At 33.5% G+C, this 27,607-nt stretch overlaps 1 protein-coding gene across 3 annotated transcripts in view; it reads left to right on the top strand.

Moving 5' to 3' along the window:
• The window catches only part of LOC143075531 (aspartate--tRNA ligase, mitochondrial-like), a 250,634-nt gene that overhangs the window by 206,085 nt on the left and 16,942 nt on the right, over positions 1-27,607 (top strand). Inside the window, exons 1-11 of one of the 3 annotated variants that reach the window (XM_076250970.1) lie at positions 6,663-6,887; positions 13,049-13,233; positions 13,672-13,767; positions 14,179-14,280; positions 15,540-15,663; positions 16,745-16,791; positions 19,791-19,862; positions 20,991-21,095; positions 21,658-21,831; positions 23,300-23,407; positions 23,963-24,025. In XM_076250970.1, the coding sequence (XP_076107085.1) occupies positions 6,689-6,887; positions 13,049-13,233; positions 13,672-13,767; positions 14,179-14,280; positions 15,540-15,663; positions 16,745-16,791; positions 19,791-19,862; positions 20,991-21,095; positions 21,658-21,831; positions 23,300-23,407; positions 23,963-24,025 (1,275 nt within the window). In that variant the 5' untranslated portion in view covers positions 6,663-6,688. Of the gene's footprint in view, positions 1-6,662; positions 6,888-13,048; positions 13,234-13,671; positions 13,768-14,178; positions 14,281-15,539; positions 15,664-16,744; positions 16,792-19,790; positions 19,863-20,990; positions 21,096-21,657; positions 21,832-23,299; positions 23,408-23,962; positions 24,026-27,607 lie in introns of those variants that run through there. The other 2 variants (XM_076250971.1, XM_076250972.1) reach the window with 2 other exon arrangements.

A 27,607-nucleotide genomic window follows, 5' to 3' on the forward strand; every position in this document is an offset into this window, starting at 1 on the left:
CAAATTTAGGGTCCTTTTGCTTGTTTTTGAGATGTAAACCATTTTTTGGGGCGGGGGGAATAAATCTCAAGAATAATTATACATTGGCACCTTTTTCCTTTCAAAAGACAATGAATGACCTTAAATACGGTATATCTGACATAAATTAAAAAAATTAAAGCGGACATCCTTATTAAGCAAATGAATATAATGTATATTTCTAAATTGTATGGTAAGTTATGGTTTTGGTCTCCATTGTATGGTTCACTGAACTTAGTAATGTGATCATGTAATACAAATGGTCCATTTAATATCAGGTTTATAAAGCTTTTGGCAAGGTTACAGTAATTTTATGAGTATAATGAAGCAAAATGTGTTCATTTTGGAATGATATTTCTTAATTGTATGTACACAATTTAATTTTAGTGTTTAACCTCAAATTCATGGTTCACCGAACATGGAAATTGTTAGTGCTAGTCTGTGAACTATCATGCACCATATGGATACATTTTCTTAGTTTTAAAGTTACTTGTACCCTATTTTCAACATTTGTTTTGATATGATCAATTCAAGCTGATATAATTTATTTTCGAGACTTTTTACAAGATACACGAGTACACAATTGTATAAATTTCATACAACATTGAATACGTACAGATTAAATGTCCTTACTAGGAACTGCCAGTGTGTTGAGTTATTTTTCTATCTTAACACCTGATAGTTGTTGGATAGGATGTTATTTTTCAACTCATCATGCATATGTATGTGTACAATGTTTGTATTCTCTTGTTTTAATTATTCGTACTTAATATTTACAATTTCATACCTTCTCGTATGCAGATACATGATATTTTTCTGAATTGTCATGGTTTAACCATGCTTTTGGGGCATATGCTCTGGTGTTTTTACAGTTGGTTCCATACCTTGTTTTTGTCAGTCTCTCATTATAAACTAGGTGTTTTTCTGGGTAGTAATCAATTTAACATCCCCCACTTCAACTGCCTATGCTCATGGCATCCTCGTAGTCCAAAATTTCTTGTATTCAAGTACCACAGAATAGTGACCAGACCTTCAGGGTTGTCCATACCCAATGCCCCTGCCTTTATCATGGTCTCCTCATCAGATAATTCCACTGCATCGGAGACATATGGTTGGTTGCCCATTCCCATCTCTTTCAGTTGTTGTTTTTTTTGCTTTGAGGCAATCTCGGGATTTCTTGAACTCGTCATCTGTTTTTATGTCATATTTATATCCATTTTGTTTCAGATATCGGCAAATCATGGACATGTACCCATCAAGTGTGCTTGGTTGATATTCATTTGATTTTCCTTCTTTGGCATTTTCTTTTCTGAGACCAACATAAAATTCTTGCAGATACTCATCTAATTGTTTCGGATCAATATTAAAGATCTCTTCCTCGACATTTCTGATAGTACTTAAAATGTAATCAGTAAAAATCTTTACACAACTTTTCATTTTTCTTTTAGTATTGTCATTCTCTCTGTCAAGCATAAATTGCTCTCTTTCATTTTCATTTATCTGTTCAAATCTCTTATTGAATTTATCAGACTTTGAGCAACTTGGAGGGGCAATACATGTAGCTGTGTTGTTGACATTTGAAGTACATGTAGCTACATTTATATCAGTACCAGTATTTATTTCAGATATTGTCTCTAGAATTATATCATGAAAATCATTGCTGTCTTACAGAAAGTCGGTTAGGTGGTAAATTTGATGTGTGATTGATATTTTGTGTTGTATCTTCTTTTTTTTCAGTGACAGTAGTTTGATTTATCTTAAATGTACAGTGATTGATATTGGGAACGTCAAGTGAAAATGTTCCAAATGGTTGTGTACTTAAATTTTCCTGGTATTCAAAGTTTTCTATATTTTGGAACGCTGTCTCTAGGTCGAAATCTGAATCCCACAATTCCGATGTGTCCATGGCTGAGCTTTTGGGATGTATTTTTAAAGCAGATGAAGAAATATACATGTATGAAGAAATGAACACGCAGACAGACCTACGATGATTTGAAGTAGACTTATGTATAAAAGGACAGTTTTTATTTGTTAAGGTGGTACCCAACACTTTGACTAAAATTAATTTGGCTTGTTTAATTTTCTTAAAATTTTGACAAAGTATTTACTTTGACCCTTTGACAAAGATATAAAAGTTTCAAAAAATTTGAACCAACCGTTTTATCAGAAAAATTATACTGGTTATATAGCAGTTTGATGGACTCTTATTTTGATCATTGAGAAGCTTGATATTCCCTTAACAACACAACGTAATCAAAACGTTTAGCTGATTTTACAGAGTTATCTCCCTGTAGTGTTAGGTACCACCTTTAAAACATGATTTGATTACTTTTATTATGGGGACGAAGTCCCCTATTACAGTAGAAAATTCAATAAAAAAAAAAAAAAAAATAGAAAAATTTCCCGAATTTTTCACTGTACTATAAATGAACTCAAAATCGTTCAATTTTTTTTGTCGCGTTTTTTAATTTCCGGATCAGCTCAGAACACATAACTCTACTGCCTTCTTCCGGTTTTGTTGTCGTGAGACTTTGATTAGTCTAGTAAAGTATAGGAACTCAAGGAACACAATACCAATATTTCATTTTTAATCATTGTTTGTCTTTGGTATGAATAAACGTTACCTTTGCGTTTCTTTGTTTACATTGAACATGACGTCATAACTTAAATAACGTCACAAGTAAAATCCCTAACAACAGAACCAAAATCGGAAACGTTACGGTATTTCCGTTTCTTTTTTTAACAGATATTTTAAAAGTTACAAAAAAAAAAATGATTTAAACAAACTAAACAAACTTCGCCCCCATTCACAGGTAAATGCCTGCCTCATATTAACTTCCAATAAATCATTTAACGGCGTCATTCACGGTAAAATATTAAAACGAGAAATCATCTTTTATTGTTGACATTTCAGCGCAGTCATCCGATAACATATTTTTTTTATAGTTCCGCCTAATCTTTTCTGATTGGCCGACACTCTAGTGCATGAATTAGATTAATACGCTGTTGCTAAGGACCTTAGAAACTAGCGATAATTTTCATTCTCACTCTACACGAGTGATATGAAAATTATCACAAAAAAACATCAAAGGAAAAATACAGATAATAGCGATAATAACTGTTAGATCTACAGAAACAATATGTATATATCGTAGTTGGTTCTTTTCAAAAGTTAAGAATGATTGCAAGGAAAAAAATAGAAAAGAAATATCATCTGATAACTTACCTTTTAAATGTGTATACGCTGTCTTCCTATAACCGTATTCACTGTAACTGCCGTCCTGAATCTCACGCATGCGCTTAACGGGCTCTGGGTGGATCCATAACAACAGCGTAAACAAACGAGAAGAAACAGTGACAGTATCATTGATTTGTCCCTTATTACGCAAAACTTGTATAATGAAGTTATTGAATGTACAACACTCAGTCATGAAAATATTCAGTCGGATCATATTGCAATCTTTACTAAATTAAATTCTTGTACAAATACTCAAGTTCCTTTAGAAAATGAAACCCCAAAATTTAATATCAATAAAGCAGACCTAGATCTGGGAACAGTATATATGTTCCTGACTAGATGCATGGAAAACTGCCACTGAAGAATCATTTCAGAATTTAGAATTTTTTAACAATCAATCAATGGAAGAAATTTACCAAATTTTTGAAGGCAAAATGATGCTGTGCATGGAAAACATAATCCCTAAAACAACAAGAAATATTAGAAAACATCATAAACCATGTTGGTGGAATAAAACAGTAGAGAAAAAGAAACACCTGCTCAACAAATGCCAGAGAGAATTTAAATTAAAAAACAGCTAAATACAGTTACACACTACATGGCCATAACCTTGAACATGTCACAGCAGCAAAATACCTGGGATGTACCATTGCATCAGATCTCAAATGGGGTAAACACATTAGCAACATCTGCTCCAAAGCAAACAATACCATCAGTTTTCTTAAAAGGAACTTAAACATCTCCAACAAGTCTATAAAAGAAAAAGCATATGTGTCCCTCGTCAGACCAACATTGGAATATGCTAGTTCAGTATGGGACCCGTACCAACAAAATGATATTTATAGATTGGAAATGGTCCAAAGGAGGGCAGCAAGGTATGTTACTAACAGATACCACAACACTTCATCTGTTAGTGACATGCTTGAACAACTAGAATGGACTACACTACAAGAACGAAGAAAACAGAGCAGACTGATAATGATGTATAAGCTTAATAACAACTATGTAAAGATTGATACATCAAATAAACTGATACCAAACGAACGTCCTTCCAGGAATAACAACGAAAAAGCATTCAGAATTCCATCATGCAAAACTACAGTTCGGAAGGAGTCATTCTATCCTAGAACAATAAGAGAGTGGAACACCTTGCCCAACTGTAAGGTCTCTGCCCCGAGTCCTGAATCTTTCAAGGCTCAGCTCCGTCAGTAATTAAATTGACAGGTTTTTATTTGCACTTGTATATAAAATTCACCTAGTTTTTGTTTTTGTTAAATTAAATTTTTTTTTTTTATACATGCGCGCACTCCATAAATGTGGCAGAATAGTCAACCAGTTGACGGTGGCCGCTTACTGGAAGAAGAAGACACACCAACAAATTTAACCAAATTAATGGAAGCAGAATCTTCGTTTACAGATGCAAAAGATGAGGCAGTGGATGAATGGTCAGCATTACTGTGTACTCAATTAAATGGAAGTAAAAACCTCAAGGAAAAATGGTCAAATTTAAAAAAATTAACTAAAAAGAATGAAAATAATTTCGTTCTACCTTTTTTAGATTCAAATGGAAATATACTCTTTGAAGAAGAAGATAAAGAAAATAATTTGGAAAACACCTTTTAAATGCAGTGTTTGACTTGTATCACAAAAAAATCTAAAGCAGTTAGATCAAAAGTGATTTGAGATAAAGTAAAGTGAAGAATTAGTCAAAATCTATCTTCTGTGAAATTTTCAGACCAACTGTCCGAAATAATTTATTTTAGTGAAGTTTTAGTATTTTTGGTTATTATCTTTAATATCATAATAACTAGAGGAAAAGTGACTAACAAAAAAAATAAATGTTCAGCAAAGTAAGATCTACAAATAAGTCAAATTCCTAAAACTGAAATGACAGGTTCTCACGAGCAACTTGTTTATTATAAGATTGTTCGGAAATGTAGTGTAAAGACTTGAAAAGGCAAAATCTGTCACTGATCAGGAACATATAGATATTTAATATACTGTTCCCAGTGTCAATAAAATCAAACGGACCATATCATCAAAAGCACGTAATTTAGGCTAAAACATCCAAAAAATTTATTACACACAAAAAAAACTAATTCCACTATTTTCACTATATTTTATTACTTACATAACTTTATGATAAGTTCTTTGATAATAGTTAAGGAACTACGTAAAACACTGCCGTGAAAGATAAGTTGTACTGAACACACTCATATCTGTATCTGTATTTTCCCACTTCTGTATATGGATGGGTAAGTCACTGATTCCTTTCGGCTATTGTGTGACGGGTTGGTCTGCGCATAAAATAGTCGCGCTTGCTGAGGAGTGCTGATTTAAAATGACGCACACTACAGAATCATCTAGATGGTTCCAATCTACGGCAGTGCGCACAAAGATAGACTTTTTGTACTGGCCAGTCTTACTGTTGGGAACTATGACCGCCCGTCTGTTGTTACGGACTTGTTGGTCTATAATGTTCTTGGTTACAAAGTTATCAAATGTTGTTGCTTTTATTTGTCGTTTGGGTCTATTGAATTTTATTAAATCGTCTGGTGGAAGCGCTGGTATCTTCCCCTCAACCACTTGAAAAAAATAAAATCAGTCGTTGTTGTTGTCGTCTTGATTGAAGTGACGGAAGCTGAAGTTCTGACAGCATTTTAGTCATGAATCCTTCATTCCTTGATTTGTAGTCTTTGGTGGTAAATCTCGCTCCACTTTTTTGTATAGATTCCAATTTGTCGATGTCTTTTGGGGTATATATGGGTCCCAAATAATTGACCCGTACTCCATAATATATCATACGAGAGCTATATTATGTTGTTTTCCGTCCGCATTCCATAGGGCAATGTTGTAGGGTTTTCATAATGAAACCTAGCGTGGAACTAGCTTTGTTGCATGTGTTTGTTAATTCTTCCTTGCAGACCCGTTCGTATTGCGATCACTGGATTTTTATGAGAGGGTTCACACTAAGGTCACTTAAATACGGAAAATATTTCGGAAGCAGGCAATTAAAAAAAAGTAAACTTATTCTAAATGTGGACAAAGAAAGAATTTTCTTCAGAAAAAAGTATATGTACATAAGTTTGATAATGAAAACTATCCATTTTGTTATAAAAAAAAACATATGCATCATTTTTTTAGGTTTCATATGACTTTAAGATCTTCTTGTATTTGTGTATACATAATATATATAAGTACTAGAGGCCGAGATAAAAACAATATTTTGCTGTTCTTTGTGTAGTTTATGTTACATAGAAGTAACGTGAGTATAATTATCTATGTATCTATAGTATTATACCCCTGCAAGAAGGTACTGGTTTATCTTGTTAATGGTGCTCCGTTTGTAGAGGAATTTAACAGATGAACAAAAGTCGATTGTTCTGTTCATTCCTGTCCCCTAACATTTAAATCCCCGTGACCGTGGGCAGAATGTTTCAAAGAACGTTTTTGGCAGTTTCATCATCAGGACTTAGTGGAATCCGAAAAAACATTCAGAGGAAATTTATCAACCCGAAGAAACAATTTAGATACAGGTCTACCTCTTTCTTTGTTAGATCGATCAAGTGCAAACCTGATTCGAAGAGATCACACTCGACAGTAAATGCAATATCTGAAGGCGATATCAAAGGTTCTTATTATGAAATTGTATTTTTCTTCTTCTTTCAATACAGAGTCGGACTCTTCTTAAGTGTAAAATGACTCTTTAACATAAAATCATGAGGCCTTCCCTTCTCAATTATCAAAACCAGCAGTAACTATTTCAGTCAGGGCCAGGGGACTTACTTAAATAAGTGATTTTTTAATCACTTATTTAAGTAGCAAATTCATGGTTTTGTCACAAATTGTGATTTTGTTCAATGTTGTAGTTTTACCAAAATTTTAAACACATCGGTTTAAATAATATCTTTTCATTAGTAAAATTGAAAAAATGACCTTTTTGCTTCTTTTAACATTTTAAGTAGCAAGGTTTGTGCCTTTAATGCTATCATTTAGCTGCAAATTCTATTTTAGTTGAAAAAATGCTATAATAATGGCTTTACATAATGAACTGATACTTTCTTAAAAGATTTTTCCCAGCAGTTGGAGTATTTTTCCTGTGAAGTTCAAGGTTTCATCTTTCTGATTACATTGAATGTAATAAAATTCTACTGTTCGCGATAAAAATTTCACTGTTCGGGGGTGTTGAAATTCTTCTTCTTCTTCCGAATACGGGAGTAGACTCCTAGGCTAGGTAGGAGTGTAAAACTTCCCGGAACTTGTGTGCTATGTACATATGGACTTAATTTAAAAATAATATGACAAAGAAAAATCGTTAACATTAACATATATACATTTTAGATTTTAACGAGAGAAATTTATGTAGTACTGAAAAATTATTACACCAGGGTTTTCGATATCACAAACTAGTCAAAACATTTACTAAATTTTATCATCGGTATAAGGACATCATTCGTAAATATAGCTCAACATGCAGACTTCTTATACATGTACGTTCAGGTATTTCACATCCAATTTTTTATGGAAATATTTTTTATAAAGCACAAAGGTGTCAGTATTCACCTCAAAAACTAACAAAACCTTTGAATAGACTTATTAAGAAGGGATATATATAGTTACGATACTGTTGTCAGGTCATTAAAGATTGCATATTTTGGCGTTAATATTGATTCACTTATAGGGTCTTTGCATCGGAACTAAACACATTTATTTAAAAACCAGTTGTTGGCATGACACGGGTTATGATCTTCTCATATGGTATGATACTAAACCCCTAACGGGAAGGATTGTGCCTGATGTTCATATGATGAAATCATAATCTTTCAGTCAGTTTAATTGAAGTCTGGAGCTGGCATGTCAGTTAACTGCTAGTAGTCTGTTGTTATTTATGTATTATTGTCATTTTGTTTATTTTCTTTGGTTACATGTACATCTTCTGACATCAGACTCAGACTTCTCTTGAACTGAATTCTAATGTGCGTATTGTTATGCGTTTACTTTTTTACATTGGCTAGAGGTATAGGGGGAGGGTTGAGATCTCACAAACATGTTTAACCCCGCCGCATTTTTGCACCTGTCCCAAGTCAGGAGCCTCTGGTCCCAATTTATTTTATACAGCAAAGTTAATCTAGCTTTTTTCCTTCTTATTTCTAAATTTTCCCATTCCAAAGATTTAATTAAATTTGAAACTGCACCAGGTGATCTGTCTTTATAATCATTGAAGACAAACCTGGCTGCCTTACGCTGTACCTGCTCAACCTGAGTGATGTGTTGTTTTTTGTACGGATCCCAGACAGGGGAAGAGTATTCGACGACTGGACGGACAAGTGATGAGGTTTTTAACCTTACGTGTGCAGTTTTTCAGGTTTCTACGAAGAAAACCTAAGGTTTTATTTGCCTTACAAGTAATATTGTTTATATGTGTTCCCCAATCAAGATCATGGCTTATAGTTACGCCTAAATATTTACTGTCTTTTACTGCTTCTCAAACATGATTGTGCAATATCTATACTATTAAACGAGAAGACCTCATTTTTGGTGTCGCTTCTCTTCTTTCCACAATAAATTAATCAACATGACTCTGTGTCCTATATGTACAGTGCATCTGTCATCCATTCATTGTGCAATATCTATACTATTAAACGAGAAGACCTCATTTTTGGTGTCGCTTCTCTTCTTTCCACAATAAATTAATCAACACGACTCCGTGTCCTATATGTACAGTGCATCTGTCATCCATTCATATGATTATTCAGATTGAGTTATTTTGGGAGAAAAACGAGAAAAAAGGCATCTGGATATTGTCCCGTCATTGGACGAAATTTTAAGTCAGATTATACTTCCAGTTTGCGTTTTTCTGTATACTTTGAACAAACAAATAGTACGAATAAAGTGTATTGTAATTCTGTTCAGAGTTTATCAAATGGAGAGGGTCTGTATACTATGTCAACTGACCACCATGGATCGATTACTAAACTAAGAATTGAAAGTAAATACACTTTATTTATATAGTAATATACAGATAAGCACTAAAGTTATTCATGTGAACTTTTGATACCTTTTCTGAAATTTTCCATTCATTAAATATTTTACAAAATTCATTGAGTACAAAAAAAAAGATGTGGTATGATTGCCATGTTGAGACAACTATCCACAAGAGACCAAAATGACACAGAAATTTATATAGGTCTATAGGTCACCGTACGGCCTTCAACAACGAGCAAAGCCCATACCGCATACTCAGCTTTAAAAGACCCCGAAATGACGATGTAAAAAAAATCAAACGAGAAAACTAGTGGCCTTATTTATGTTCAAAAAAGGAACGAAAAACAAATATGTAACACACAAAAAAACGACAACCACTGAACTACATGCTCCTCACTTAAATGTTCATAACATACTAAATGTATGTTCATATTGAAATTGATAGAAAACCAAAAATTGGGAATTTTGGAAATGAAGGAGGAGGTATGAAACTTCTAACAACACTTTACATACTTTTAACTCCGCTCTGAATGCCTGCGATTTCGCAGGTGTGTTCTAGAATAATTAAAAGAGGAAGGTTTACTTTTTTTAGAAGAATGAATTACATAACACTTCTCAGGATTAAAATTCATTTGCCAGTCCTCTTCCCATTTTACTAAATTAGATAAATCTTTTTGAAGTAATTGTGCATCAGAACTATTATTTACATTTCTATACAATAAACAGTCATCTGCAAAAAGTCTTGCATTACAAGTTACATGTTCGGGTACGTAGGTCATTAATAAAGAGTAAAAATAATATTGGGCCTAAAACTGTTCCCTGAGGGGGTTATTAAAATAATGATACTTAAAGAAGTGATTTTTTGGAAGGAAATTGAGGTATGATACTTAAACAAGTGATTTCTGTGTCATTACAAGGCCATCACCTGAAATGACCTGGTAATCCTATCAACACAGATGTTGGTTCTGATAATTTTAGAAACATAATTAGTCCCTGGACCATTAGTATTCTATATTTAAAGTTACAATAAAATTAAATCACTTCTTCTAGTGATTAATCTGTACTACTTAGATAGGTGATTATTAAAGAAAGACAACTATTACTCCCTACCTTTGTGGAAATAATGTTACTTGAATCAGTGATTTAGAAAATCACTCATTTAAGTAAGTCCCCTGACTGACAGTATTTATTATTTACATATATTAAAACTATATACATCTGGGTTCTGGGTTGTAAATATTGTTGATGCATGTATTCCTCAAATCAGCTAGACCAAGAAGAACCATCACAGTGAAAAAGTTTGACAATTATCAAGCAACAAACATAATCGAAAAACAAGTAAGAAAAAATATTAGGTGTCTACCTTATCCCAGCATTTGGAAATCGGTCCGGCTTGACCAGAAAATCTGTTCTGCTTGAAATTTTAAACATCCTACAACAATCAGTTTTCCATTGTGGCATCAGATATTTTCTATTTCTTTTTTGATGTCCGGTAATGTCTGACAAATAGCTATAGTCATGATAGTGAGAAGGTGTATTCTGACCAGTAAAACACCACAACATTCAAACTTATTTTTAGTGTCCATTATAATAAACTGGAACCATCTAGAAGATACTATTGTCATGATTGTGTGTACAACAAGCATAGAATGGTAGAGAGCTTTATCTACAAATGTACAATGTCTATCTATATTGCATGATCTTAGTATCTTCATACATTGTATTTCTGCACTCAGTCACAACTTTGACTATTACGTGCCGTTGCATGCGTGGCTTTATTACAATTTAAAAGAAATCAATTTTCAGTAAAATTACGTTACATTGTATCATGGTGCATAGAAAAATAAAGTAAAAATATAATAGTGATGTAATAAAAAAAAATTGTGGATTGTTATCCTATGTATATTTAATTTCTTGGTAAAACTATCATGACTATCTTGAATACATGTATGTACATATTATGCAGTTTTTAGAATATTTGTGAAAGAGCAGATATAGGAATTTGCTCTTTGAAGCTGTTGACTGTTGTACAAAGGATTGCTGATGTAGGAAGTAGGTTCCATTGTACTATAGTATGTAGATGAAATGAGAACTTGTAAGAATCTTTATTTGTTTGAATTTGTTTAAAGTGGTTGGTATGTTTATCATTGTTTATGTCTTGTTCTACTGTACATGCTGTATGATTTAACGAGAAGATCTTTAGGGTACATTGGTATATGTTGATGTATATGTATGATCTTATAGAATACCACTAGTCTAAATAAGGCCGTTAGTTTTCTCGTTTGAATTGTTTTACATTGTCTTATCGGGGCCTTTTATAGCTGACTATGCGGTATGGGCTTTGCTCATTGTTGAAGGCCGTACAGTGAACTATAGTTGTTAATGTCTGTGTCATTTTGGTCTTTTGTGGATAGTTGTCTCATTGGCAATCATACCACATCTTCTTTTTTATATTGCTTGTATACGTCTCAATTCTAATCATGCTAATGTGTGCCACTGTAAGTGATCAAGCATATTTGAGACAGAGCTGGTATTGTGATATCTATTATATGTATAGCAAGCAGCTCTTTGTTGGACCATCTCAATTTGGTTGATTTGGTTTTTGTTGTTGGGGTCCCAGACACAAGAGCTGTACTCAAGCTTAGGTCTAACTAATGACACCATTGACAGACATGTATGCCCTTTCTTTAATTTGTTTGGATGAAACTTTAAGGTAACGTTTTAGGAAGTTAAGTTGTCGATTTAAATCTGCTCTCGCTTAAGGTCAGTAAATTGACGGCACCTTTGTCCCTGTTGTATAAAAGCATACATGCCAAATTTACGATTTAGACATGTACAATATTAATGTACTACACCATTTGACCCCTTGTCACGACTGCACAATCTTGATCCTGAAAAAAGCTCTAAAACACCCTTTTGTGAAAATCTACAGGAACAAACTTATTGTTCCCAATTTGGAACTATTTCCTAGGGAAGACAATTGTAATTTGCTTATCAAATACAAAAATATAAAAAAGAAGATGTGGTATGATTGCCACATGAGACCAAAATGACACAGAAAGTAGTCTGTGTTTCTCATGATAAAATTAATAAGCAAATCAAGAATGTTTTTTCTTATAATCATGATAATTATTGGAACATTTTAAATTTTGAACTTATGCTGCTCATGTATTCCTCTGTGTGTTATTCAGAAATGTATACCTTAAGGCTTTCAGAATATGTAAAAGCTAGTTTCTTCAGGCTTTTAGTAATAAATAACTAAAACTTCAATCTAGGGTTCTGTAACTTTTATTCAGACTAAACAAAGTTCAATAATAGATATGTAAATCATTTGTAAATAAAGCCCTGTAAAATATAAATGTACTTATAAGTTACAGATAGATAAATCTGTTTACTAAGTAATAATAATTAAAACTAATGTTCGTAATAACTAATTTATTAACATGCAAACTTATTTAGCTGCATACGTATGTATCTGATCACAAAAATATGTACTGTGGATACCAATATTATCTCGTACATTAATCTTGCAACTTAAACTCATCTTTATTTAGTTTTACTTTTACACCAACTTGATTGAATTTCTTTCCAATTGACCATTAGTTTGAATTTCTGTTACCAATTGTAATTGTTCAAGATTCCATCCTTTAAAAAAAAACATATATAGTGAAAAGCGACAGCTGACTTGTCAGTTTTGAAATTAGCAAAAAAAGTGACCAATAATCATTGACATCATGAAGATACATGATGTAAATGCTTTCATACGTTCATCATGCATTCATTTCATTTGCTCAAAATTTGTTATAGAGGTTAATCCAGTTAGTAGAGCAGTAAGCTACACCAGAAGAAGCCATCTCTGTGGAGAGTTGACTAAAGAGAATATAGGCCAGGAAGTCACATTATGTGGTTGGATACAGTATCATCGATTCCATGGACTTTTCTTGATTTTGAGAGATTGGTCTGGCATTGTTCAGGTTGTCCTGTCTGAAAAGGTAACTTTGTGTTAAAAAAAAGAGTCTTGAAAATGAAACTAAGAATTGTTAGAAAATAAAACACTTTTTTGTAACAAAGTAGAATTCAATCTTTATGTATGATTGGTAGACATGATGGTAGCCATTATGTAAATGAACAGAAGAAGTGGCAAGTGTTTTAATCGAAATCCTTCTACTGCTTTTTTAAATTTATTGATTTATGAGTAATTGAAATCTAAAGCAGATACTGCCTAGGTATATATAAGATAAACTCACCCCAATCTAATTGCTTCAAGATGGAACATGAGTTAGTGATATTAATTTCAATACCAAACAAGTTTTTATAAAAGCCCTGATGAAACTTGAATTGAAATAACTACTTCAAAGAGGATATATCGATTCTATGTGTGTATTAGCAATGATTAATTTGTAAATGTTTTGCCTTTCACTAAATTTCAGACAGCCTCAGAGCTTGATAAAGATAATCTTTCCCTAGAAAATGTTATTGAAGTGAAAGGCATTGTCATACCTAGACCAGAAGGACAGGAAAACATGGTATGTATTAAAGTCTCATGGGTATTAAGTTTTTTTTGTCATTGCATTTATATCAATTTTGTGATTTCTTTATGATATGCTGATCTTTTTGTGCATTTAGTTTTTTTTTATTCTGTGCACTGTATTCAAATCAGTCCATATTTAGGTTTAATTTGAAGGGTCTAAAATTAAACTTTTTTTTTATTTCAAATATATTTTTAGTGTTTTTTTTATATCCTGAATCTAACCATGTTGTTAGATTTTGAATATCAGAACACTTAAGTAAATCAAATGTCCCATTTCAATTTTTTAAGGTCTATGACCACATTTATTTTGTGTCTGAAACCTAAATACTATGTAAAAAATTGGTTTGTTGAATAAATTAGGAAATGGTATATTGTAACTTTTCAAAACATATTAACTCTATTTCAGAACATGAAAACAGGAGAGATAGAAATTGAAGCAAGAGATGTTGATTTATTGAACCAATGTAAGGAAAGAATACCTATTGGTCTTGGTGATCATCTACAACCAGTAAGTCTACAATAATTTACTATATAGGCCTTTTTTTATATACCTGTTGATTCAGTCTTATTTGTGCACATTAAGTGCACATTATTATGCAAATGGGGTTCTCATGTTTGTGCACATTTGGGTACACATGTTTGTGCACATTTGGGTACACATGTTTGTGCACATTTGGGTACACATGTTTGTGCACATTTGGGTACTCATGTTTGTGCACATTTGGGTACTCATGTTTGTGCACATTTAGGTACTCATGTTTGTGCACATTTGGGTACTCATGTTTGTGCAGATGGAGTACTCATGTTTGTGCAGATTGGGGGGGGGGGGGGGGGGGGGTATTCTCATGTTTGTGCAGATTGGGGGGGGGGGGGTATTCTCATGTTTGTGCAGATGGGGTATTCTCATGTTTGTACAGATGGTGTATACTCATGTTTGTGCACATTTGGGTACTCATGTTTCTGCAAATGGGGTACTCATGTTTGTTCAGATGGGGTCATGTTTATGGGTGCTATAAACAGTTTTGTATAAACAAACTAGGGGTTATTCCCCGACTAAGAAAGACATGGAGGGAAGTCCCTTTTTATCAACCTAATTGGTGAAAAAGTATCATGTTTTTTGTATTTGATTGTAAAAATAAGTTATTAGCTTCAATTATAACAGGTGAATGATTAAAATAATTTAAAAAAATATATTAAATATACATGTTTTGAGGGGAGACAACACTGTTAACATCCTGATTTTTTGGCAGTGGAAATTGAAAACTTATGTGCAGCCACTGTAGCTCTTTTCGGAGCAGGCGAACATACCCTAAAGCATGAAATTTTTGAAAAACCAGGTAAAAATCTATGAAATTCATACAGTTTTGATTATGTAAAATGTGCATGCATCATGTCTTCATGGGTGTGCACATGAGCTGATTTTATGTTTTTTATGCATAGATTATGCAGTTTTTCCCATTTTCTCTGGATAAAACTTTTTGATACTATTAAAAGTACAATTTTTTTATATTTCATTATAAACTAGAGAAAATTCTGATTCTAGTAATATCTAGTTTTATACAAGTATCTTTATTAACATTACCACCACTAAGGGTCAATTATACATGGTCCCTCAAAATATGACGTCATAGAAAAAAACTGTTGATTGCACTCTATGCAGATGGGCAGATGGCATGTCTGGAGGTAAAGTGGAGTGCTACAAAAGTGAAAGCAGTTTATGCCCCATACCTGCCATTTGTCATGTAATGATTTCTTTTACTATTTCAGTCCAAAGAACCATCAAGAATGGAATATAGATATTTAGACTTAAGAAATACATTTATGCAGAAAAATCTGAGAACCAGATCTAAAATGGTGATGAAAATGAGAGAATTTCTGTGCAATGACCATGGTATATTTGTAAAACTTATAAAAAAATGCTGATTTACTGTAAATTCATGAATTATTAGGGCTATTCCATTAAAATGTATGTGGGAGGGTAGGAAGGGACTTTCAAATACCCCTACAACCAAGAACCATTTTTTAGATAATTTTGCATAATGGTAATAGACACATACTGAAAAAAGACCCATGGCCCACATTCAATAAATAAACTTCCCTTCCTTCTCTCCCACATTCATTTTAATGGAATAGCCCTTATGGCTTATTCTTGACAACTGGCAAAATTGTGAAATCTAATCCATGGGATTACAAAAATTTCATGAAGGAAAAGTATTTTTGAAAATATGAATGCAAGTTTTTATTAACAATATAATATAATAGTATACTGTCACATTTTCAGCAATAATAAAACATTGCAATAATTTCTGAATTAACATTACCACATATTTTAAGTTGATATACACTATCATTATTTTTAATATTCTCTTTAACTGATGGAAACTAGATATAAATTTTATCAACCTGTATGCATAAATATTATTTACAACAGACATGGCAATTGTATAAGTTAGAGGATGAATTTTAAAAGAACATGAATAAACGTATTTGCAATTTTGGTCTTTAGCTGTATTTTGCCTCGGAATGACCTTATATCACCTCTGAATAACCTTTTGACGTCAAGCAACAATCCCTTTTTAGTTGTGACGTCAAATGTTTTGAATTATGATGTCAAAATTTACGGGAACCTGTGTGATTTTATGTAATCAAGGACAAATTTGCATACAAGTGTAAATACGTCTATGAAGAGTAAGTTGATCTTATTCTACATACAAATCTTCCATATTCATGTGGTAAGTTGGAAATAAGTTTTAAGTCTCATCATTCATAGATGAGGAGAAATTAGAGGGGGGATTAATAATATAATCATCTGTAAAAACAAATCCAATAGTTCTTGCTAAGCGAGCCAACCCTGCATTTAAGAGTTATGTTAGCTTCCATTGAAAAACAGAATATGTAGTATAGTGACTGTAATTTCCTCCTGCAACTTGGGTGTTTTTTTAGATAATAAATGTATGTTATCTCTGTTTCAGGTTTTGTTGACGTAGAGACACCTACTTTATTCAGAAGAACACCGGGTGTAAGTACACACTTATTTAAGAACACAAGGCTCATTATTCAATCTTGTTTTAATATTACATGCTGTTTTCCCTTTGTAAAAATGACAACATATATATTGCATGCATGGTTTATTATTTATTTAACATAAATAATGTTTTGTTCTAGTTTTTGGGACCCTGCTGTAGGCAAAGGGGTCATTAAGTATTGTCCTTCTGTCTGTTCATCCATCTTTCCTTCCTTCTGTCCCATTTTTAGCTCACCTGGCCCGAAGGGCCAAGTGAGCTTTTCTCACCACTTGGCGTCCGTCGTCCGTCGTCGTCGTCCGTCGTCGTCGTCGTTAACAATTTACATTTTGAACTTCTTCTAGAGAACCACTGAATGGAATGGAACCAAACATGGCATGAATGTTCCTTATGAGGTGCTGACCAAGTGTTGTTACTTTGTAGCCGATCCATCATCCAAGATGGCCGCCAGCGGGGGACTTAGTTTAACATAGGACGCTATGGGAAATGCATACAAATGACTTCTTTTAGAGAACCACTGAATGAAATGAAACCAAACATGGCATGAATGTTCCTTATGAGGTGCTGACCAAGTGTTGTTACTTTGTTGCCGATCCATCATCCAAGATGGCCGCCAGCCGGGGACTTAGTTTAACATAGGACCCTGTGGGAAATGCATACAAATGACTTCTTTTAGAGAACCACTGAATGGAATAAAACCAAACATAGCATGAATTATCCTTATGGGGTGCTGACCAAGTGTTGTTACTTTGTAGCCGATCCATCATCCAAGATGGCCGCCAGCGGGGGACTTAGTTTAACATAGGACCCTATGGGAAATGCATACAAATGACTTCTTCTAGAGAACCACTAAATGGAATGAAACCAAACATTGCATGAATGTTCCTTATGGAGTGCTGACCAATTGTTGTTACTTTGTAGCCGATCCATTATCCAAGATGGCCGCCAGCGGGGACTTAGTTTAACATAGGACCCTATTGGAAATGCATACAAATGACTTCTTCTAGTGAACCACTGAATGGAATGAAACCAAACATGGCATGAATGTTCCTTATGTGGTGCTGACCAAGTGTTGTTACTTTGTAGCCAATCCATCATCAAAGATGGCCCCCAGCAGGGGACTTAGTTTAACATAGGACCCTATGGGAAATGCATACAAATGACTTCTTTTAGAGAACCACTGAATGGAATAAAACCAAACATAGCATGAATGTTCCTTATAGGGTGCTGACCAAGTGTTGTTACTTTGTAGCCGATCCAACATCCAAGATGGTCGTCAGCGGGGGACTTAGTTTAACATAGGACCCTATGGGAAATGCATACAAATGACTTCTTTTAGAGAACCACTGAATGGAATGAAACCAAACATGGCATGAATGTTCCTTATGAGGTGCTGACCAAGTGTTATTACTTTGTTGCTGATCCATCATCCAAGATGGCCACCAGCCGGGGACTTAGTTTAACATAGGACCCTATGGGAAATGCATACAAATGACTTCTTTTAGAGAACCACTGAATGGAATAAAACCAAACATAGCATGAATATTGCTTATGGGGTGCTGACCAAGTGTTGTTACTTTGTAGCGGATCCATCATCCAAGATGGCCGCCAGCGGGGGACTTAGTTTAACATAGGACCCTATGGGAAATGCATACAAATGACTTCTTCTAGAGAACCACTAAATGGAATTAAACCAAACATAGCATGAATGTTCCTTATGGAGTGCTGACCAAGTGTTGTTACTTTGTAGCTGATCCATTATCCAAGATGGCCGCCAGCAGGGGACTTAGTTTAACATAGGACCCTATTGGAAATGCATACAAATCACTTCTTCTAGTGAACCACTGAATGGAATGAAACCAAACATGGCATGAATGTTCCTTATGTGGTGCTGACCAAGTGTTGTTACTTTGTAGCCGATCCATCATCCAAGATGGCCGCCAGCGTGGGACTTAGTTTAACATAGGACCATATGGAAAATGCATACAAATGACTTCTTTTAGAGAACCACTGAATGGAATGAAATCAAACATGGCATGAATGTTCCCAATGTGGTGCTGACCAAGTGTTGTTACTTTGTAGCCGATCCATTATCCAAGATTGCCGCCAGCGGGGGACTTAGTTTAACATAGGACCCTATGGGAAATGCATACAAATGACTTCTTTTAGAGAACCACTGAATGGAATAAAACCAAACATTGCATGAATGTTCCTTATGAGGTGCTGACCAAGTGTTGTTACTTTGTAGCCGATCCATCATCCAAGATGGCCGCCAGCAGGGGACTTAGTTTAACATAGGACCCTATGGGAAATGCATACAAATGACTTCTTTTAGAGAACCACTGAATGGAATAAAACCAAACATGGCATGAATGTTCCTTATGAGGTGCTGACCAAGTGTTGTTACTTTGTAGCCGATCCGTCATCCAAGATGGCCGCCAGTGGGGGACTTTTGAATGAAATTAAACATGTTCCTTTCCTTATAAATGAGGTTGTGTTGTCACTTTTAGCCAAATTTTATATTTTTTTATATGATTTCAAAAACCCAAGTAGAATCAGGTGAGCGATACAGGCTCTTGAGAGCCTCTAGTTGTTTCCACACTCTTACTTAAATTTGCCTCATGCACATGTTATGAAACTCATACTCAATGCTAAGAATCTAAACTAGGGGACAGAGGTCAAATTTGGGCAGTTTGGTACTTACAGTTCTACAGTTTTTATAACTTTGAAGAATGCAAAAAGTTTAGGGGGTTCATTGTGAACGTAATATCTTTTCCCCCTCCCTCTGTTGAGCAGCTGATTGAGAAATATGTAGGTTTCAAAAGGAGTTCATTAAAAAATGTGCAGGCATTATTGTCTATTTTAGTACTGCATATTATTATTGATAATAAGATTAAACATTTAACTACAAAAGATGTCTTTAGAAAGTTGTGGATATTTTTATGATGGTAAAGATTGAGTTTGAAAATGACAAAGTAGAGTTTTGATCTTTCAGGGAGCTAAAGAGTTTGTTGTTCCAACAAGACAGAAAGGCAAATTTTATACATTGCCTCAGAGTCCACAACAGGTATGTTTTCAAGGACTAGTTGTTCAGTTCAGTAAAAGTTTATTGGAATACAAAGAAAGATTTTCTGTTGTACTTATGAGATGAAATGTATATACCTTAAATAATTAAACCAATATTTGAATTTTAGTTTTAAAATGAACATATTATGAACTTTGTGAATAAATTGCAACAAGAGGCTGTCAGAATGACAACAAATATCTGAATGATTTTCCTGCATGAAAATGTATTTTGCAAATCTGATCCCCCAAATAGGATCAGATTAATAAATTAGTGATTTTTGTAGGGTTCAGAAATGGAAAGACAAAAATCAATTTAAGTATCACTCTTTGCTACTGAAAAGTCTACAACTCAACAACAATAAAGCTAAAATGTTACAAATGCATTATTATATTTCTAAATTCTAAAACATATTGTCAAAGTGTTTTTCAATTATTGCATGAACACTGTTTGTTAGCTGGCTGTCTACCCAGACACCAAACATACAACACCAAATTAATAACCGTTATTTTCCATCTGAAATCTGGTTAAAAATGATTATGCTTAATAAAGAAATAAGAAGATGTGGTATAATTGCCTATGAGGCAACTCTCAAATAAAGGCCAAGTGACACAGAATTTTAGACCTATAGGTCAACTTACCACCTCCTACAATGAGCAAAGCCCATGTTGCATAGTCAGCTATTTAAGGCCCTGAAATGACAAATGTAAAACAGTTCAAGCGAGAAAACTTACAGCCTGATTTATGTACAAAACAACAAAGGACCACCACTTAATTTCAAAATGTGAGGTGGTCACTGTAACACTAATTTAGTACTAGTTCAAAGCCATTAACAACTTATAAAAAAATCATGCATCTAAGACTAAAATATCAATCAGTACATATTCAATATCCAATTAAAGAGTTCAGTTCAATAAAAGTGTATTGGAATACAAAGGTTATTTAAAGATTTACCGAACGTTGTACTAATGAGATGAGTTGTATATCTTTTAGGTAATAAAATGTGTAACCAATATTTAATTTCTAATTTCAGTTTTAAATTGCACATATTGTGAAATAAATTGCACAAATGATTATGCTTAATATAGAAATAAGAAGATCTGATAATTAATGTATAATTTAATATTCTAGTTCAAACAGTTGTTGATGGTTGGTGGTATAGACAGGTACTTCCAGATAGCTAAGTGTTATAGGGATGAGAGTAGTAAACCAGACAGGCAACCAGAATTTACTCAGGTAACTAGACTTCCATAATTTTCCAGAATTGACCCTTGAATGTGAAATAAAATAATTTCAATTGTCTGCCATTTTGGTATTCCAAGGTCAACATAAGGTCAACAGACAGATTTCAATGCAGAATTTCAAAATCTAAATTGTTGTGGTTCAAAAAAATTTAAACACATATTTGTAAATGTTATCTTGAACTTTCTTTAAAGACAACTGTCAGATTTGTGGATCTCATGAACTCATACATATTGCAAAGTCAGGGAAAAAAAAAACCATTAACACAAGGGTTTTAAAAGATATAAGTGAATAATAGATTAATTAGAAAAAAAGGCTCATCTCCTAAACTCCCCATTTAAAATGCAGTTTTTGACACCCGTAATGTACAAGATACTATTTATTCAGATCACTATTTGATGTCAATTTTTTAACTTAAATATCTGCAGAAAGGAACATGCTGGTTATTGCAATATGAATATTTGTGATGCAACACTAAAAAATGGAAAGACTTAGTTTTTGTTTTCATAAACAAAAAAAAGGAAAATTGCAATGATTTTGAAATTAATTGTTAAAGGTAGATATAGAGATGTCATTTACAACACAAAGAGAAGTACAGGATTTAATAGAAGATTTAATACAGTATAGCTGGCCAGAAGGGGAGCTAACTCTTCCATTTCCACAGATGACTTATAATGAGGCTATGGACAACTATGGAACAGACAAACCTGATACCAGATATGACATGAAGGTGAGATTACTGTAAAACAAAATTTTTTTACAAGCTATTAGTTTTCGTGACTTATGCGAGATGGAAAAATAACCCACATAGGTCCTCTCTCATATAATAACATCAGGAAAATAAGTAAACCACAAGTTAGCTTGAAGTGGTCTGAAAATATCTAAACATGACATGAAGTATCCGTGAAAATAAGTTGGTTTACATTTATAGTGATCAGCCACATGCATTTTGATAAGTTTTGACAGTCTTCTTGATAAAAATGAACATGTTTCTCGTTTTTATAGAGATTACACTGTTGGTTTTCCCGTTTGAATGGTTTTACACTAGTAATTTTTGGGGGCTTTTACAGCTTGCTGTTCGGTGTGAGCGAAGGCTCCAGGTTGAAGGCTGTACCTTGACCTGTTATCGTTAACTTTTATAAATTGTGACTTGTATAGAGAGTTGTCTCATTGGCACTCATACCACATCTTCCTATATCTATGTATCATGAATATTATTTAATTATTTATGCTAATTCTAAATCAAAGAGAGTATAAAAACAAAACATTTAACCAAAACAGCAAAAACCATGGAGAGATGATTTTGATTAGTTTTTACCCAAAAATGAGATATATATTTGAGAAAATTTAACAAGAAGACTACCAGTGAAATGAATTCTTCTGTAGTGATGCATTTTTGCAGATAGTATGTTATTTAATGTTGTTAGGTATTGACTGCAGTATTTTCCATATATATTTTTTGAAGGAAATTGAGTTTGACTCAAATATGAAAAATAAATTGTGGTGTGATTGCCAATGGGACAACTCTTCTCAAGAGATCAAATGACACAGTAACTAACAAATATAGGTCACCCTACTGCATTCAACAATGAGCAAAACTTTTACCGCATTAGTCAGCTATTAAAAAAACTAAATGACAAATGAAAAATAATTCAAATGAGAAAACTACATCATGGTTTTCATGTTATTTTAAGAATGGTAGGTGTACGTAATAAACGAAGACAGCAATAGCTAATATAAAAGGTAAACATTAATGCATGAGGCATCATATGTGAAACTTGTCTAGGGAAAATACTAGACAGTGAAAAATAATAAAACTTAAAAAAGCAAATACATTAAAAAAGAGTGAAAATATACAGTATACATTTATATCAAAATAAATTGTGCTTACTTAAGTTTTTAATGTGACTTAAAGTTTATGTTAATCATTGCAGACTGTCCAGTGGGCTTTATCTATTCTGTTGTTAAATTGTTATGTGTCATTTGTCCCAATTTTTTATGCCCCATTCATGGGCATTATGTTTTTTTGGTTTGTGTGGTGTTTTTTTGTTTGTTTGTTCCTTTGTTAGTTTGTCCGTCCATCCACTCATTCTTCTGTAGTGCCATTAAGGCATCCATGCACTGTGGACACATTCTTGTTTACTTTTTAAACTTTCAATGTACCTTAATCATTGTTCATTATTTGTATTGTTTTTCAGCTTGTAAATTTATCAGAAAGTTTTTCATCTAGTGGTATACACTCTTTTGAAAACACATTGAAGAAGGATGAAGGGGAGATAATTGGAATTAGAATACCAAAAGGAACAGTAGGCATTTACAAATATTTGTTTTAGGTTTTAACTTTAAATAATCATCATCAATGCCATAAGGGGTTAACATCAAAATTTGTGATTGTTATGTTTTCCTTCTTTTTGTTTTAAAGATGATTAATCGAATTTCCTTATATCTTAAGTTTATAACTTTATAAACTTTCTTATACTATAGAGGATTAAATTAAAGATAAAAAATACTCATACACTCCAAAATACAGTTGTAGTTATTTTAATAAATAAATGAAACATACAAGAAAAAGCACTCAAAATCTTCCAGGTGAATGTTTTCTCCAATGTAAAATGTGAAATGTAGTTCCAAGTATACCTATTGTACTGTAGAACTACTTTCTATAGCAGAATCTATCATCAAAGATGTCTGCTGTCACTAAAATATATCTTGAAAGATACAAAAAGTCAGTTGACATTTTATTTTACCACAAGTGTTTTATTTACATAGAATTAGTTTTAGAGAGAGCAAAAAGAGGATATGAAGAATTAAAAAATGAAGGAAGATGTGACAGTTTTTGTATGTGAATATTTTATTTTCAGAAGTACTTTTCAAATAGAAAATTAAATGATATCATCACTAGTCCAACAATACAAAACCAATGTGTAAGTACATAAATTATCATATATGTATTGAAATAGGTGATTTATGAGATTTTAGATTAATCACAGCAAGAACACCGTATTGTCTTTTTTTAAGGGTTAGATATAATGGGAATGGTTCATTTGATACATGTGATAAAGGTTTATGAATGTTGGAAAATATTAATATCAGGAGGTTTTAATATATCCCAGGCAAAAGTGCAACACATGCTCACATGCCTTACACATGCGTTTCAGATGTTTCCTGTGTGTGAAACATATTATTCATGCATGTTATCATGTGTTTCATGTTCGGTTTTATGCATATTCAAACACATGCGTGGTGCATCTGTATTTTGAAACACATGCTGTTCACATGTCTACCATGTTTGCAATGTGCATTTTGCATGCGTTACAGAAATAATGCATGTTGCACATGTCATTGTGATACAACTGTAACACATGTGTTCCAAGGTACATGATCTAGTTACACATATGTGGCATTTTTGTCCTAGTATATTGTATAGTGTTTGCCATATGAAGTGTAGAAATATATCTGGTTTTTGAATTTTAAGTTTTCAAAAAAGTCATTTTAAGCTCACCTGGCCCGAGGGCCAAGTGAGCTTTTCTCATCACTTTGGGTCGGTCATCCGTCGTCCGTCATCGTCGTCCGTCATTAGCTTTTACAAAAATCTTCTCCTCTGAAACTTCTGGGCCCAATTAAACCAAACTTAGCCACTATCATCATTGGGTATCTAGTTTAAAAAATATGTGGCGTGATCCAGCCAACCAACCAAGATGGCCGCCATGGCTAAAAATAAAACATAGGGGTAAAATGTAGATTTTGGGTTATAACTCTGAAACCAAAGCATTTAGAGCAAATCTGACATGGGGTAAAACTGTTTATCAGGTATAGATCTATCTGCCCTGAAATTTTCAGACGAATCTGACAACTGGTTGTTGGGTTGCTGCCCCTGAATTGGCAATTTTAAGGAAATTTATACTTTTTTTTGGCTATTATCATGAAGATATTATTATAGATAGAGATAAACTGCAAACAGCAATAATGTTCAGCAAAGTAAGATCTACAAATAAGTTTATACTAGAACACACGCGAAATCGCGGGCATATACAGCTTGTGAACTGTTGTAGGATGATTTTTTGTAAAAGATATTATGTATGGAGAATTTCACAAAAGGTATCAAAAGCCCTCTCCCCAAAGTCTGCTTTTTGTTTCCTTTCTATTAAATTCAATTATTTTCGTGTTTCTGGCCTCAAACCACAATTATTCTTCTCCTTTGCTACAATGCTTCTTTTGGTAAAAGTCAAATCAAATTAAACATTAGCACCGTTTCAAACATGAAATAAATGTAACTGCTTATATATAGACCATTATTAGTCTCATAAAATATGCTTCTAGAACAATCCATCGGTGCTTTTTCTTTTGAGAGCCTTATTAACATGCCAATGGTAGGATATGAATCTTGTATAAATGACTAAGACCGACTAAGGCTATTTTGATGGGTGTTCGGAGGGGTCCTGATCCCGAAATCCCAGGCTTAAAACAATGAAATCCCAAGATGCAGAATTGAAAGAAATTGATATCCCGAAATCCTGAAATCGAAAAATATATTCCTGGTCCCGTAAGGATCAATTCCCAAATACCGAGCTTAAAAACACCAAATCCCAATGCCTTGAAATAGGTCCTGCCTCCCTCTAATCTCTACCTTACTTTCATTTTTGCCAAATCACCTTTTTCCCTTTAAACAATAAATTTGGAAGCCCCCTTTATGGGCATTATGTTTCTAGTCTGTGCATTCGTTCGTTCGGTCGTCCACCCGTCCGTCTCTCCCGCTTCAGGTTAAATTTTTGGTCGAGGTCGACTTTCTATACTAACATAGAAAGTCCCTGATAGAATACAAAGAGTCTATATCTATATAAGTATTACAATCGTAGTTTACAGATAGATAAACGCGAAAAATAATTGTCCTCTATAAGGAGGTATAATAATTGTGGTTCTTACGATATAAACACCATGATATGAAACGCGAAAAATAATTGTCCTCTCTAAAGAGGTATAATAGGTGTGATTCTTGCGATCTAAACATCATGATATAGAGAACGCTCTGAATGGCTTATTTCATTTTTCATTTTTGTTATCTATCACACAATTGGTTGTACTTGTGTCCTTTTTAGCTCACCTGGCCCGAAGGGCCAAGTGAGCTTTTCCCATCACTTTGCGTCCGGCGTCCGGCGTCATCCGTCGTTGTTAACTTTTACAAAAATCTTCTCCTCTGAAACTACCTGGCCAAATTTTACCAAACTTGGCCACAATCATCATTGGGGTATCTAGTTTAAAAAATGTGTCCGGTGATCCGGTCAACCTACCAAGATGGCTGCCATGGCTAAAAATAGAACATAGGGGTAAAATGCGGTTTTTGGCTTATAATAATTACTCAAAAACCAAAGCATTTAGAGCAAATCTGACATGGGGTAAAATTGTTCATCAGGTCAACATCTAATGTTCAGAAAAGTAAGATTTACAAATAAGTCAACATGACTGAAATGGTCAATTGACCCCCTAAGGAGTTATTGTCCTTTATAGTCAATTTTTAACAATTTTCATAAAATTTGTAAATTTTTACTAACATTTTCCACTGAAACTACTGGGCCAAGTTCATTATAGATAGAGATAATTGTAAGCAGCATGAATGTTCAGTAAAGTAAGATGTACAAACACATCACCATCACCAAAACACAATTTTTTCATGAATCTATCTGCTTCTTTTGTTTAATATTCATATATACCAAGGTGAGCGACACAGGCTCTTTAGAGCCTCTAGTTTAAATTATTTTAATATATATGCAACTGGTATGACCCCTTAAATAGTAAACATTTCAAAGAAAACAGTAGACAGACTACAGAGAGTCTCTATATATTAAAGTAGTATAATTGTACTTTACATGTAGATAAACACGAATAATAATTGTCCTCTATAAGGAGGTATAATAGTTGTGGTTCTTGCGATCTAAACACCATGATATGGATAACGCTCTAATTGGCTTATTTATTTTTCATTTTTGTAATCTATCATACGATTGGTTGTATTTGTGCATGTTTCAAACCGGAGGTCTTATCCATGACTAAAATTTAGTTTGATGACGGAATCATATCCGAACTCCTTTTTTGTCGTTTTTCTCCCAAAATAACTCAATCTGAATAATCATAAGAATGGATGACAAATGCGAATATGTATGTTACATATAGAACACAGAGGCATGATGATTGATTTATTGTGGAAGGAAGAGAAGCGACACACAAAATGAGGTCTTCTCGTTTAACAGTATAGATGACTAAAATGGTCAGTTGACCCCTTAAGGAGTTATTGCACTTTATAGTCATTTTTTACCAATTTTTCTTAATTTTTTCTAATCTTTTACAAAAATCTTCTCCTCTAAAACTACTGGTCCAAATTTAACCATACTTGGCCATAATCATCATTGAGGTATTTAGTTTAAAAAATGTGTGCGGTGACCCTGCCAACCAACCAAGATGGCCGCAATGGCTAAAACTAGAACATAGGGGTAAAATGTAGATTTTGGCTT

Source organism: Mytilus galloprovincialis, chromosome 5 (genome assembly GCF_965363235.1).
Source record: "Mytilus galloprovincialis chromosome 5, xbMytGall1.hap1.1, whole genome shotgun sequence".
In the NCBI taxonomy this organism is placed as follows: domain Eukaryota; kingdom Metazoa; phylum Mollusca; class Bivalvia; order Mytilida; family Mytilidae; genus Mytilus; species Mytilus galloprovincialis.